The sequence below is a fragment of the Octodon degus genome, unplaced genomic scaffold, assembly GCF_000260255.1.
Source record: "Octodon degus isolate 3935 unplaced genomic scaffold, OctDeg1.0 scaffold00313, whole genome shotgun sequence".
Lineage (NCBI taxonomy): Eukaryota > Metazoa > Chordata > Mammalia > Rodentia > Octodontidae > Octodon > Octodon degus.
The window spans coordinates 1,029,246-1,042,496 of NW_004524889.1; the positions used below are offsets into that span (position 1 = coordinate 1,029,246).

The window sequence follows — 13,251 nt, forward strand, 5'->3', positions numbered from 1 at the left end:
CACACACACACACACAAATCTCTTGTGTTTTTCAACCTAGAAATCAGTCTCTCTCTCCCTCTCTCTGTCTCTCTCTCTCTCTCTCTCTCTCTCTCTCTCACACACACACACACACACACACACACACACACACACAAACGAAATAAGAGCATCACAATCATTTCCTACTTATATTAAGTGGGGTAAACTCTGATGCTACTTTCCATATTCATTGTCTTTATATTTTTATTTTGTGATCAAATCAATAGATAACGTAAAGTTAGCTATTTTAAAAAGCCTCTTCAGAGGCATTTATGATATTTGCACTGTTGTGCAGCCATCACATCTATCAACTTCTAAAACAATTATCATCACACAAAAAAGAAACACTGTATCTATTAAGCATTTATTACAACTTCCCTCATTCCCATGTTAGAAAATATAAATTAGATTTCCAGCTGTATTTGTTCAGATAATATTTAAAAGTAAAATTGTACAAATATGGCCTTTTATGTTTGGCTTCCATGTTAGTATGCAATGGCACTGTGTTACTACTTACAGAGTTAAACTGACAGTTCACCAGTGGGCCCTTTACATCCTCTATAAGTCCATGTATATGCCATGCTCTCCTTCCAAGCACAGACTTCAACAAATTTTATTTCTCATTCACAATGAATATCTCTGGAAGCTCTTGACTCCTCTATATTGTTGAGGTCCTCATTCTTTTAACTGAATTATTATACTACAATGATTATAATTAATATTGGTGGCTCTCTTCTGTTCGCACTACACTTAATTTCCCAGGTAGTGACATATAATATATTATATTATATCAGATTATAGACATTATCAAATATACACACCACTAGTAGGCCTGATATTGTGCCATAATTATCTTTGCCATCCTCAAGGTGTGAGTAAGCTTACAATATCATGAGACTCTGGTAGTACTGATTCAAAACCATCACTTTCTCCACACATCAAATTAATCATGAATAATAATAACTTGAAATTTCTAGATGTATATCTTAGATATCACTTTGAGTAATAAGAACATCTATAACACTCATCTTAATTAAAGGTGATCCTCTTTGGAAGAACATTAAACACTTTTTGCAAATATATTTGACAATTGTGAATTTTTCTAATTCTTCCGTATTTTTAATATTTATTAGTAAGATCTCATATCAAAATACCTGAAAAAAAGTACCTGAGAGTGAAATGAAATGTAACTCAAAAAAAGCAATAATGAGAATACTTATGAAAGTATCTATTACCCAGAAGAGGGTTGCCTGGAAATCCTGTGTTTGATTATTTAGGGTTGAATATCCAAGAAAATGTCAAAAAATTTGGTGGATTGATTTTATTTTTTGAGATACAGTCTCACTATGTGGTTCAGGCAGGACTTGTACTCACTATATAGTCCAGGCTAGGCTCTAACTCCAGGCCAGCCTCTATCCTTAGCCTTCTCCATGCTGGGATTACAAGAGTATGCAACAACACCCAGCAAATAATTGGATTATACTCCATTAAAGAAATATTCTTCGGGTCGGTAAGATATCTCAGGGGACTAAAGTGCCTGCTTAGGCAACCTTAGGAAAGCGCAGGGCTCAATCCCCAGCACAACACGCTGTGCTGGCCCTGCCCCCAGGGCTGGCTGAGCAAGCCAGATACCAGATTGGCCTAGTGGCACATGTCTGTAATCCCACCACTGGGGAGATGTAAAGCAGGAGAATCATCACAAATCTGAGCTGAGTAGTGAGACCCTGCAACAACCAAATACATAAAAAGGAAAAAAAAAAGGTGTTCTTAATTTTCTCAGTTTTGTTTTACTGCTACATGGAAACAGTTTAGATTTCATATTTTATGGCAATAGAGTTTTGTTGCATAATCAACAAAAAGAATAAGAGTCACAATTACCTTAAAAGCAATATTCTAAATGACAAATACCTGGAAAATGTATTTGCTGAAAACAAATATAAATGGAACTAGTGCCACACTACATGAAGTATTAACCTGCTTCAGCATAAAGTTTTAATGCTGGTTATATTTGAAATAAATTTCAGAGATTTATATATACTTTTAGAGACCATAAATTGAATTTAGGGAAGTATGAGCTTTCTTTTACTTCCCCTAAAATTTTCATCTCTAGTATATGAGCAATTTGTCAACCAAAATAACAGAAGCAGAAGAAAGGATGATCTTCAGTGTATCTTTTACATTATATATTCATAACTAAATCAAAGGCATGTACTTGCAACTTGTTTGTTTAAACAAATGCAAGGGTGCCAGACAGCAACATTTCAACTTCAATAAATCTCCAGATGTTCTTGAAACTGATCTAGACATGAGAAAATGTTAAAATCATGGGGCTTGAAGTTGAAATACAAATCACTAAATGAGTTAAAATCTGCAGTATTGCATTAAATATGTGCATCAAATTTGCATATCAATGATATTTGAACATTTTCTTATAGTAGTGCAAATACCTAGTTTGATGACATTTTGTTTATAATTTTCTATGTTATGACTTATGAAAAAATGTATTTCCTTTAAATATACAAAGTAAAGTGAAATATGCTGGCCCCTACCAGTAATCCTAGCCCTTTGGAGACTGAGGCATGAGGGTTACCACTACTTTGAGGGCATGAAGGCTTCAAAGGGAGTTCAAAACCAGTTTGAAATGTGTAAGAACATTGTGCTTCAGAAAACTAATATTAATATTAATACTGATACTACTATTAATAATAATAATAATCATAATCATAATAAGTGGTAAATGTCAGCCCAAAAAAGGTGGTAAATTATTTAATTAAAAACATGGTTATTTTATTGAAATTATTTTTCAAGTCTCTGGAGAAATAAGTTTATTAATTATAGATTTGTTCAATTTGAATTTGAAAATTATGAAACTAATATATAATATTGTTTTTAAGGTGAATCATTATATGGATCATATTGTATAATAAGAAAATTATTTATTTGAATCAGCTTCTTTTAATGAGTTCAGTTCTATTTAGCAAATAATTCTATTTTTTCAGTCAAAGGATCCTAATATGAAAATTAATAATATAGATTTCTTGATGAATCTTTTTTTTTTACTTATTTAGTTGGTATAGGGTCTCCCTACACAGCTCAGACTCCTAGTGATTCTCCTGTCTCAGCCTCTCCAGTGTTGGGATAACAGGTATATATCACCATGCCTGATTTCAGTCCCCAGCACAGTGCAGGCTGGAACAGCATGCAGTACATGGGATCCACTCTGGGTCCTTGTGCTTGCTAGACAGGTGTTGAGACTACTGAGTTATCTCCCTAGCCAAGTCTCCCATTTTTATTAAAGATTTGCAATGTAAATAATTTAATCTTAATTATTTTGGAATATAAGCATGTAACAGTACAGCAATATATAAAGGCATCTGCAAATCCTTAAAACTATTGTATTGTGATTCAATCTTTCAATAGTACAGCAAGATCCAAAGCTCTTAGTAATTATGGTTGATTGATAAAAGTGAGCTCCTTTGATTAGTTTGTGTTTTAAGCATAAGTAGAGGACGTATTTTTTAGCATTTGCTCATTATCAGTTGAGATTTTGTGATTATTGTGGATGGATATTTTGTAAACTTAATGCCATTATTGCTTTTAGACTATTTTACCATTGTTGGCTAGGTTTAAACATTATAAAATACTGAATAAACATTGTTCATTAAAGTACATTATATTCAAATATCCAATATGCAATAACATTTGTTCTCCACAATAAAAATAGAGATTATGTAATTTATCTAAATGTTATTTATTCACTACATAACTTTTTTTTTATTTTGATACTCATAAAAGTCATATTAGCTTCCTGAGGCTATCAAATCAAGCACCATGAGGTGCTAAAGAAAGTATTAAAGTATTTTCTCACAATTTTGGAGGATAAAATTTCAAAATCAAAGTATCACAGATATTCTATAATTGTATTAGTCATTTTGACTAGTTGGCATATATAGGAGTTGGGCTGCATTTACTTGTTAATATTTTTAAGTAAAATAATTTAATTTTTGAACTTCTTGTCATGTAATCAGAATAAACACGATATTTCATAAAGATGTACAATTATTATATGTCACCTTGTCTTTTGGGAGGATATAATTCCACAAGTATCAGTCAGGTTTATGGAATTATCACTGAACAGCTTTTTAAATACCAGTAAATGTACTCTGTTTTTCCTCCTAGGCATGCCACTCAGACTATTCCCTTATATAATCCTACACATGAAACTTTAGAATTGCAAGTAAGAAACAGTAATCCTGAAAATTTTGTCCTGGAAATAAATGAAATATCACAAGTAAGTACATTCTTTCACAACATTTCTAATTCTTATTTTAAGACACCTATGGAGTATTATCATTTGGATTACTAGCAAAATTTTAGATCTTCAAAACTTAAACATAAACTTTTCTCTTATATAATTTTCCCCCATGAAATTTAAACAATCATGACAACAGTATCATGCTTAGTTTGAAACTTTTGAATATATGTGGGGAAAAATGCTCGTTATCACTAAATTTTAAATGAGCTGTGTCATAGTCAGAGTTTGCAAGAGACAAAATTTAGTATACAGCACAAAATTTATAGGCTTGGTTTTTATTTATTTTCATTTTTTCCATAATTTTATTGAGACACAAATAGCAATGAGACAGTTTCAAATTAAATTGGTAGGACAGTTTCAATAATTAACACATTGCATACTCTCAACCTAGTGGTTATTCGCTGTACAAGATGCACACAGGATATCCTACTTTCAAACACTATTAGAACAAATCCCTCTATTCATTAGGAGAATGTAACTATATATCTGTCCTAACTATTTTGAATACACAGATACAAAATTGACATTCATCTGTATTCCCTTTTTTTGTTCAGTTCTGTCACTTGAATATTATAGGTGTGTGAACTCAGCAAAATATTCTAAAAGCATCTAGTAGTCTGTAATAGTATTGGGTCTTCCTCTTGACTGGCAGTGTCAGAAACTGTTGACCTGGGTCCCCTACAGCTCAACATAACAGCATGGCTTTACTTCTTATAATTCGTATTTATACTTTTCTGCTGGATGGTTAAAACCAAGATAAAGCAAAACCTATGGACCAGTATGTGCTACATTTTAGAAAACGACCCATGTGCATCTCAGGAAAATGTATTCAGCTGTGATTGGGTGGAGCACTATTTATATGTCTAGCAAGTCCATTTGTTCCAATCTCTGGTTCAATTCTGATATTTCTTTGCTAATTTTGTGTCTGGTTGGCTTTTGCTTTTGGGATAAGGGTGTGTTAAGTTCTACTGTTAAGATTGTGGAATTGGACGTTAGATTTCTCATGTCCATTATTATTTGCTTTATATAGTTTGGTGGTCCTGTATTTGGTGCATACATATTTATGACTGTTACATCTTCCCCTTGTGTTTTTCTCCTAGCCAGTATATAGTGGCCTTCTTTATTTCACTTGATCATTCTTGATTTGTCATTGAGACTGTCTGAGAATAGGATTTCTACCCCTGCTTTTTTCTGAGGTGCTGGGGCATGTAGTATTGTTTTCCATCCTTTGGCTTTCAGCCTATGAATGTCTTTATGAGTTACATGTGCTTCTTGTATACAGCATATTTTTGGATATTGTTTCCTAATCCACTGTACCAGCCTATTTCTCTTAAGTGGTGAATTGAGTCCATTTACATTGATGGTTAGAATTGAGATGTATTGACTTATGGTTGACATGTTATTTACCTGTTGTCCTTTACTCCTTTTTCTTGTGTTTAAATGCTTGCCCTATTTAGTTGTTTGCTTCTGATCTCATTCGTGGAGTTCTGATCATTTTGGTCCATCACTAGAACATCTTTCAGTGACCTGTGTAGGGCTGGCTTTTTCATCACGAAATTCTTTAGCTGTTCTTTTTCATGAATGTATTTCACTTCTCCATCAAACTTGAAAGAGAGTTTTGCAGGGTATAGTAGTCTGGGCTGGAATTTGTTTTCATAGAAGACTTGAAGTACTCTGGTCCATGCTCGTGTTGTCTTCATAGTTTGTAAAGAGAGTCAGCCATAGTTCTGATGGGTTTTCCTTTGAATGTGATCTGCTTCTTTTCTCTAGCATCTTTCCGTATATTATTCTTGTGCCGAATTTCTGGGATTTTGACTATTACATGTCTTATTGTGTTTTCAATTGGGTTGAAGTTACTTGGCATTCTGTATGCTTTGGTTACCTGAATGTGAGAAAGTTTCCTCACATTTGGGAAGTTTTCTGCTATTACTTCGGCCCATATTTTTTTTAATGTCATTTGCATTGACTCCTTTTTCATTGATGCCTATTAGTCTCACATTGTTCAACTTTGTTTTGTCTTGCAAGTCATGAATAATTTTTTTTGCATCCTAGCTGTTTTCAAGAGTTGTTTTGATACCTTTTCACTAGCAACACCACCATCTTGAAGATCTGAAACTCTGTCTTCACTTTCACTCAAACGGTTTTGCAAGCTTATGATTGAGATTTTTAAGTTCCTCTATATCTCTTTGACTCTGCTTCATGCGATCTATTTCCTTCCTCTACTGCTCATTCAAGGAATCCGTTATTTTTCTAATCTCCATTTTTTTTATCAATGTCTCCTTTAGAAGCAGTTATTAATTCTTTTACTGTAGTGTTTTATTCAGATTGGGTTTCCTCCCTGTTTCTGTATTTGATTCTCTACTGCATATGCTATTAATTCAGGAATTTATTTTTGCATTTCCAATCTGAGTTCCTCTATACCTTTATGCAGTTGTTTCTCTATTTAGAAGCTGTTGATTAATTGATTTCAGCTGTTTGATTTCCAATTTGTTCTGTGTTAGTGTCCTCTGCTCTTTTTATGGGTGGTCTTTTGGTCTGAGATTGCATTTTGCTCTTTCTTGTTGTCATTTTGTATAGCACTGTCTTCTGACCTTAGTTGTAGAATTTTGGTGGTTATAACCTTAACATCTACTGAAATTCAGGTGCAGATCTACAAAGCTTGAATTCATCCAGCTCTGCCTGGATGGGGTCTGTCTTCTGTGCTCTGCTCCTTCCTGCTGCCACCCTTGGGAGTGAACCTGTTGTGCCCGTCTGGCAAGATGTTCTGCTCCTGGACTAACTGGGTCATTGTGTTCCCTACTCTCTCTGCAGGAACAGCAGCTTCACAGTTTCACCCAAGGCCTGTATGCCAGCCCTGAGATGAGTCTGAAGTGGCCAAGGTGGAGTTGGGTGGAGAGGCAGATCTACCACATACTCATGGGCCCTGGGCTAGGCCTGGATCTGGGAGTCCTGAGAACGTGGCAGACTCTTCAGTCTCTTGACAATTCTGACCCACCTCCTCCATTCTTGTCTCTACCTCAATTCCTCACATTTGTGCCCTGGCAAGAAATAGAGTCAAAGCAAAGGGCCCAAATTACTTTTTTTTTCTTTCTTCAAGTAACAAAACTAGATATTACATTCTAACATATCTACCTATCTCCAAATATGGGGCCCAATTATTTGCATTGAAGGAGAAACCACCTAACTTTAGGTAAACATCAAAATGATAATTTCAGGCTGGGCAGGGTCCCACAGGCCTATTGTCAGAGGTTAAACCTGGAGGGTCCCCTGGGTCTATGAGTTCAAAGCCAACGTGGAAAAAGAAGCAAGATCCTGTTTTGGGAAAATGATGAAAATTATAATTTCCACAATTTACCGTCATCATAAAACCTTATAATAAATCATGGGGTTCTATTAACAGATGTGACATTTAAATTAAGAGTTTACTATCTAGTCCTGAAGGACTGTTTAACACATTATGTGTCAAAGTACACATGCAAGTTTGCCTTATTCACCACTGTATTTTGCTTATATTATATGGCACATAGGATTCAGGATGTATATATAACATGAGTAAGTTGTGTTTTCATAATTTTTATGTTTGTTTTTTTAGAGCAGAGTTTAATCTGTGGTCTAATTGAAAACAAATGCAATATATTTCATGTCAATTTAAGAAGACAGACTCTCTTATCCTGTCTATGCATAGTTTTTAAAATCTATTATCTGTGTATCTATCTATCTATCTATCTATCTATCTATCTATCTATCTATATCTATCTATCTATCTATCTAAATATCACCTTTTATCTATTCATGTATTTAATTTTCAGTACTGGTGATTGAGTATAGGGTCTTCACACTGAACTACATCCCCAGACTTTTTACATTTTATTCTGAGAAAGGGAATTACTAATTAACTAAGTTGTCCAGATGGGACTCAGATTAGAAGTCCTCTTTTCTCATCCTCCCAGAAGTCTGAGATTATAAGCAATTCAGTACCACAAGTGTGAAGTTCCACATATGACTTTACACCATTCATATTTTTATTATTATGATATATTGAATATGTAATTAAGTCTCATGTTAGGTACAAATTAAAAGTTACATAGAAAAATGATTTTCCATAATAGGAAATAGCAATATAATTTAAAAAGTGAATAACAAATGTAAATTATATCAAATACAAAATATTACATAAAACAATTTAAAATGCATAAATAACATGTATTTGTATAAATATAAGTGCATATACATGAGGATTTGTATACACGAAATTTTATTCTTGGCTTTTTTTAATAGTATTTGTTTAATAAATGAATATAAATTGTGTATAACGCAAGTGATGATATACAGTCTTGTTTAATTATAAGTACATGCTGAAAATTTCAAATATAAAGATCTTCAAAGAATAATACAATAAACAACTTTATGCCTTTCACTTATGCCTTTCACTTATGCTCATGAATTCTTTTTTTTTTTTTTTTTTTTTTTGCGGAACTGGGAATTGAACTCAGGCCCTTGTGCTTGCCAAGGAAGTACTTATTCCACTTAGCCATCTCCCTGGCCCCTGTTCATGAATTCTTAATGGTCCATTACATTGTCTCTGTCCCTATTTACTCTCTTTTATCCTCACTGTTGAACTGATGGTCAGTTGTAGGCCTTTCGGGTTATTTTAATCTAAAGTCTAACGTATCTCTTTTATATTTGTTTGTTTGAAACAACGTCCTGATATCTAGCCAGTGCTTACCTTGGATTTTCAGCAATCTGCAAACCTCTGCCTTCTATGTGCTGGAATTACAGGCATGTGCCACCATTCCTGGCTCAAATTGTGTCTTTTAAAATCATATTATTCTCCCATTGTCTCATACCCATGTGAATTCTGATTCACTCAACTATCAACATAAGATCTTTCCCTCTTGAACAAGGATTCAGTGTAAATCCACTCGTTACAATTAGTTATGAGGAGACTTCAATAAAACGTTTAAAAGTTTCAAAAATAGTCGTACATTTAATGTATTCAGTATACCTTATTACAAAAAGCAGTAGAGCTACTACAATTAAATTCTTAAAAATATATTTATCTTCTTGCGACATATGTTCTTTATGATGGTGAATTTTAGGTACAAGTAAATCTTGAATATTGTGATGCTGCTTGATTGTATACACTAGTTCAATTTTTCCCAGGTCCCTAAATGATATGTTTATAGAACAGGAATTTGAATATATAGAGGCATCAACATTAAACTAAATGATTAGTAAATTCTTTTAATTAACTGAATTAAAATCTAAGGGAATGTAGCAGATTGTTTCCTTCTTTCTCCCACTTTCCCTGTCTCTCTTTCTCACCTTGTGTCTCTATAGAGAAAGACCTTTGTATATACACAGAGATATATCTACATCCTCATCTCTCTATATCTACAGAGACAAAAAACTATTTTTCATATATGCTAAGTTGAAAGGCTATGTGGAATTCATTTGCTTGCTAAGGGTAATGATGAAACTAATTTGCATTTCTGAAACATTTATTAACTGATAAATTCCAAACAATGAATGATTAAAGAGAACACCATCATGAGATAAAATTATTTGCTCTAGATAAACTATGCATATTTAATCAGGAGGTGACTCCACTGAATTCAGGAAAGCAAATTTCCATTTGCATTTTGCATTTATATTTGCGCTTTATTGAACACTAAGTGCTGCATTTTACAAAGATAGAATGATGTTACAAACTTGCAATTTTCCTTTTTTAAAGTTTATTTCCAAATGTATTACTATAAAACAGTGAATTGTTTTTCAGACAAACAAATTACCTGGTTCTTCTATTATTCTGCAAGTGTTTATATCAAACACTGTTTTATTTCCAGTGTAGCATTTTGTTTACAAGCTTTCATTGTATCTCTATAGAATCATTGGCTTCTTTCACTATATCTACCTGAAGAACAAATTCAAACTCATAGCATATGTACTAGCTGGTTACACATTGGTATGTATAACACATGAGTAAGAAGAAAACTTTAGTGTACACTAAAGAATCATGCCTTCCGTTCATACTTCAAAATAGTTCATTTTTTAGTATAACCAGGGCTACAATTTAGGTTTCTGGTTGCTTGACATATACCATGTAATGATGAACTATGGGCTTTTAAATAAAAAACACATTTTGGCAGATTTAGGAAGATATAATCCACTTTTAAGCCTGATTTAATAGTATATAACCCAGTTTTTAATACTGACTTGCTTTACACTGTGATTTCATTCACTTTATCTGAGGGAAAATCATGGCATAATTACCAGATATGGGCTATTTTATCATTGCTTGATTACTTCTACCTCCTTGCTCAGGAAAAATACCTGAAAATGAAAATAAAGGAAGGAAACATTGATTTAGCTCACAGTAAAAGTTTCAGTCCATAATCAGATGGTTCCAAAGTAGGGTGGATGGCAGAGGGGCAACAGTTTAAGGTGACAGAAGACAGCAAAAGCGACAAGAGCCAAAGGGGGGAAGAACAAGCCTTTTTCCTCGCTTATATTGCAGGGCCAAAACCCACCGTAATGGTAGGTGTAACACTCACCTTATTTCTGTGCCTTCCTCTTACTCAGGCCCAAGATGTGTACAAAGGAAGGATCGTGGCCCCCTGCTGAGTCATTAGTTAAACTTCTAAACTTCTCAAATTGACACAATGAACAACATCCTAGAGTGATAAGGGAATGTCCTCCACACTCTAGGACACATAACTGTTGTGTTGCTTAGTTAAGCTTCTAGACAGATGTTGACATATTGTATCAACCATTAAAATCACAATTCAAGAAGGTTTACTGACAAAAAATATAGGCAAAGCCACACAATTTATCACACAAACATCAACTTTATATATACCTAGCACAGAAAGATGCCACCTGAAGGAAAACTGTTGACTTTTCTCTTTTGCTCCTTTTCAAATTTATATAGCTAATTATAGATCCTCACTCTACCAAAGAGGTGACTGTTTACTTTTACCCTTCTGCACTTGGAAGAGCTGGTCATGAAACATGTATCAACTTCTACTGTGCTCAGGTATGATAACAGTATTCTTGGACTAAATTAAGCTAGTGAAACTTCAAAATCAATACATAAGGAATTCTAGTTCATCCATTTGACATTTTTTCAAATAAAAGAAATTTAGTGTAAATCATTGCTTGCATATAAATTGGAAAATACAATACATATTATCTATGCACAAACACCAAATAAGGTACTTTTGAATGAAAGAATGGATATGGTCAGATGTATGACATCGATATTTTAATATAAATGTCAAATCAATTGTATGTATACTAATATTTAGATTTCAGTATTACTATTTAAATTTTAATGAAAGTATGAAAATGTAAAGTCTTGCAAATAGTGTTATTTTGTCAACTTAATTTTCTTTGTAAGGGCCAACCAGATACCTCAGTGGACTGAAGTGCTTAGGCAGAGCGCATTGGCCAAGGTTTCATCCCCCACTTGCCATGAGGGTCCCACTCCTGGGGCACACTGTGATGGCGATTGAGACTTGGCATGGTGGTGTGCACCTGTAATCCCAGTGTTTGGGAGGCTGAAAATAGAAGAATCATTACAAGTCTGTTCTACATAGTGAGACCCTATAGATCCTATAGACCCCATAATAAAAATACAAATAAAATACTTTTAGTTGTAGTGTTCCTGAGCAATAATTTATCAAAATCATTTTGAGCATTACTAAGTGTGCTTTCTCCCTTTCTCTCCATATATAATTCTATGACTTATCTCAATTTATTCATAGCAAATCCTGTAAAGGAAATGTTGTTCACAACACTATTTTATGGATCAAAAACCAGAGCCTCATAGAAATTAAGGTCAAGTACATAGTAAAATGTCAAGCTGAGAACTGAATTCGATGTAGACATTGGTTACAAAAGATATTAAAACCTTCATTATATTGTAATGAAGTAACTGGCTTATTTCACTATATCAAAAAAAGATAATTTCAATTTGTAGTGTACAAAATCAAAGGTCATACTTTGAGTGTAGTTATGTCAGGTTAAAGGGAAAATTTTAATGTACATTTTTAAAAATGGGTCTTTTATTTATGCTTATATATAATCCATTGCTTTTGACATTTGCCAAGGCTACCTGTTCGATAACTGGATGGTACATTGGGATATATCATGAGTCTGTGCAATGAACTGTGAGGTCACAAATAATAGTCACATTTCTATAATCATCTTAATGAGAAAATTTCACAATTACTTGCAGTTTTTCATGAATAATGTATGTATAAATATAATTTTATACTCATAAATTTAAGTCTCTTGCTCTTAATTAAAATTTATATATTTTTATATTTATTATGCTTTTTCTCCCTCAAATGTTGATGGGAAAGTAAATAGGGAAGTATACTTGTTATTCTAGAGAATCCTGAAGAAGTCATAAAAGTCTAAATCAGAGTGTCACTAGAAACAAATACATTACAGGAACTGTATGTCAGTGCAGGGTCTGTGGAAGATTGAAGTTTTCTCTTCTTCAAAAATATATTGTAGTTTACTTTCTGAAAAACATGTTTTGAGGCTGTTAAAGTTCCTAAATAATAACATGATTTGAAGCAAAATTATAAGTTTATGTTTGATTCTCAAAATTGTTTAAAAATTGATGGTGATCCTCATGCAAAAGGAAAATAATGTGCATTTTTAAGTAAATTATTTTAATAAGGTCAATTTTTAAAGCTTCAAAACAGTCTTAAAGCCTTCAAATCCTAATTATTGGGGGCACTTTAGTTGCCCACATTTCTGATGTAAATTGTATATCTATAATCATAGTCTTGCATGTCAACAGAGTAATTGTCAGCTTTGCATATTAATTTCTTTAGAAAAGTCCTCAGTGATGGTAAACTTTCACAAGTTTAATGATACAAACATCCTCCTCTAGTATGCAT

At 33.3% G+C, this 13,251-nt stretch overlaps 1 protein-coding gene across 1 annotated transcript in view; it reads left to right on the forward strand.

The window, feature by feature from the left end:
- Cfap47 (cilia and flagella associated protein 47) overlaps nt 1-13,251 on the forward strand; it is a 529,200-nt gene that overhangs the window by 391,558 nt on the left and 124,391 nt on the right. The window contains exons 56-57 of the mRNA XM_023707817.1: nt 4,201-4,312; nt 11,268-11,372. Of these exons, the coding sequence (XP_023563585.1) occupies nt 4,201-4,312; nt 11,268-11,372 (217 nt within the window). The remainder of the gene's footprint in view (nt 1-4,200; nt 4,313-11,267; nt 11,373-13,251) is intronic.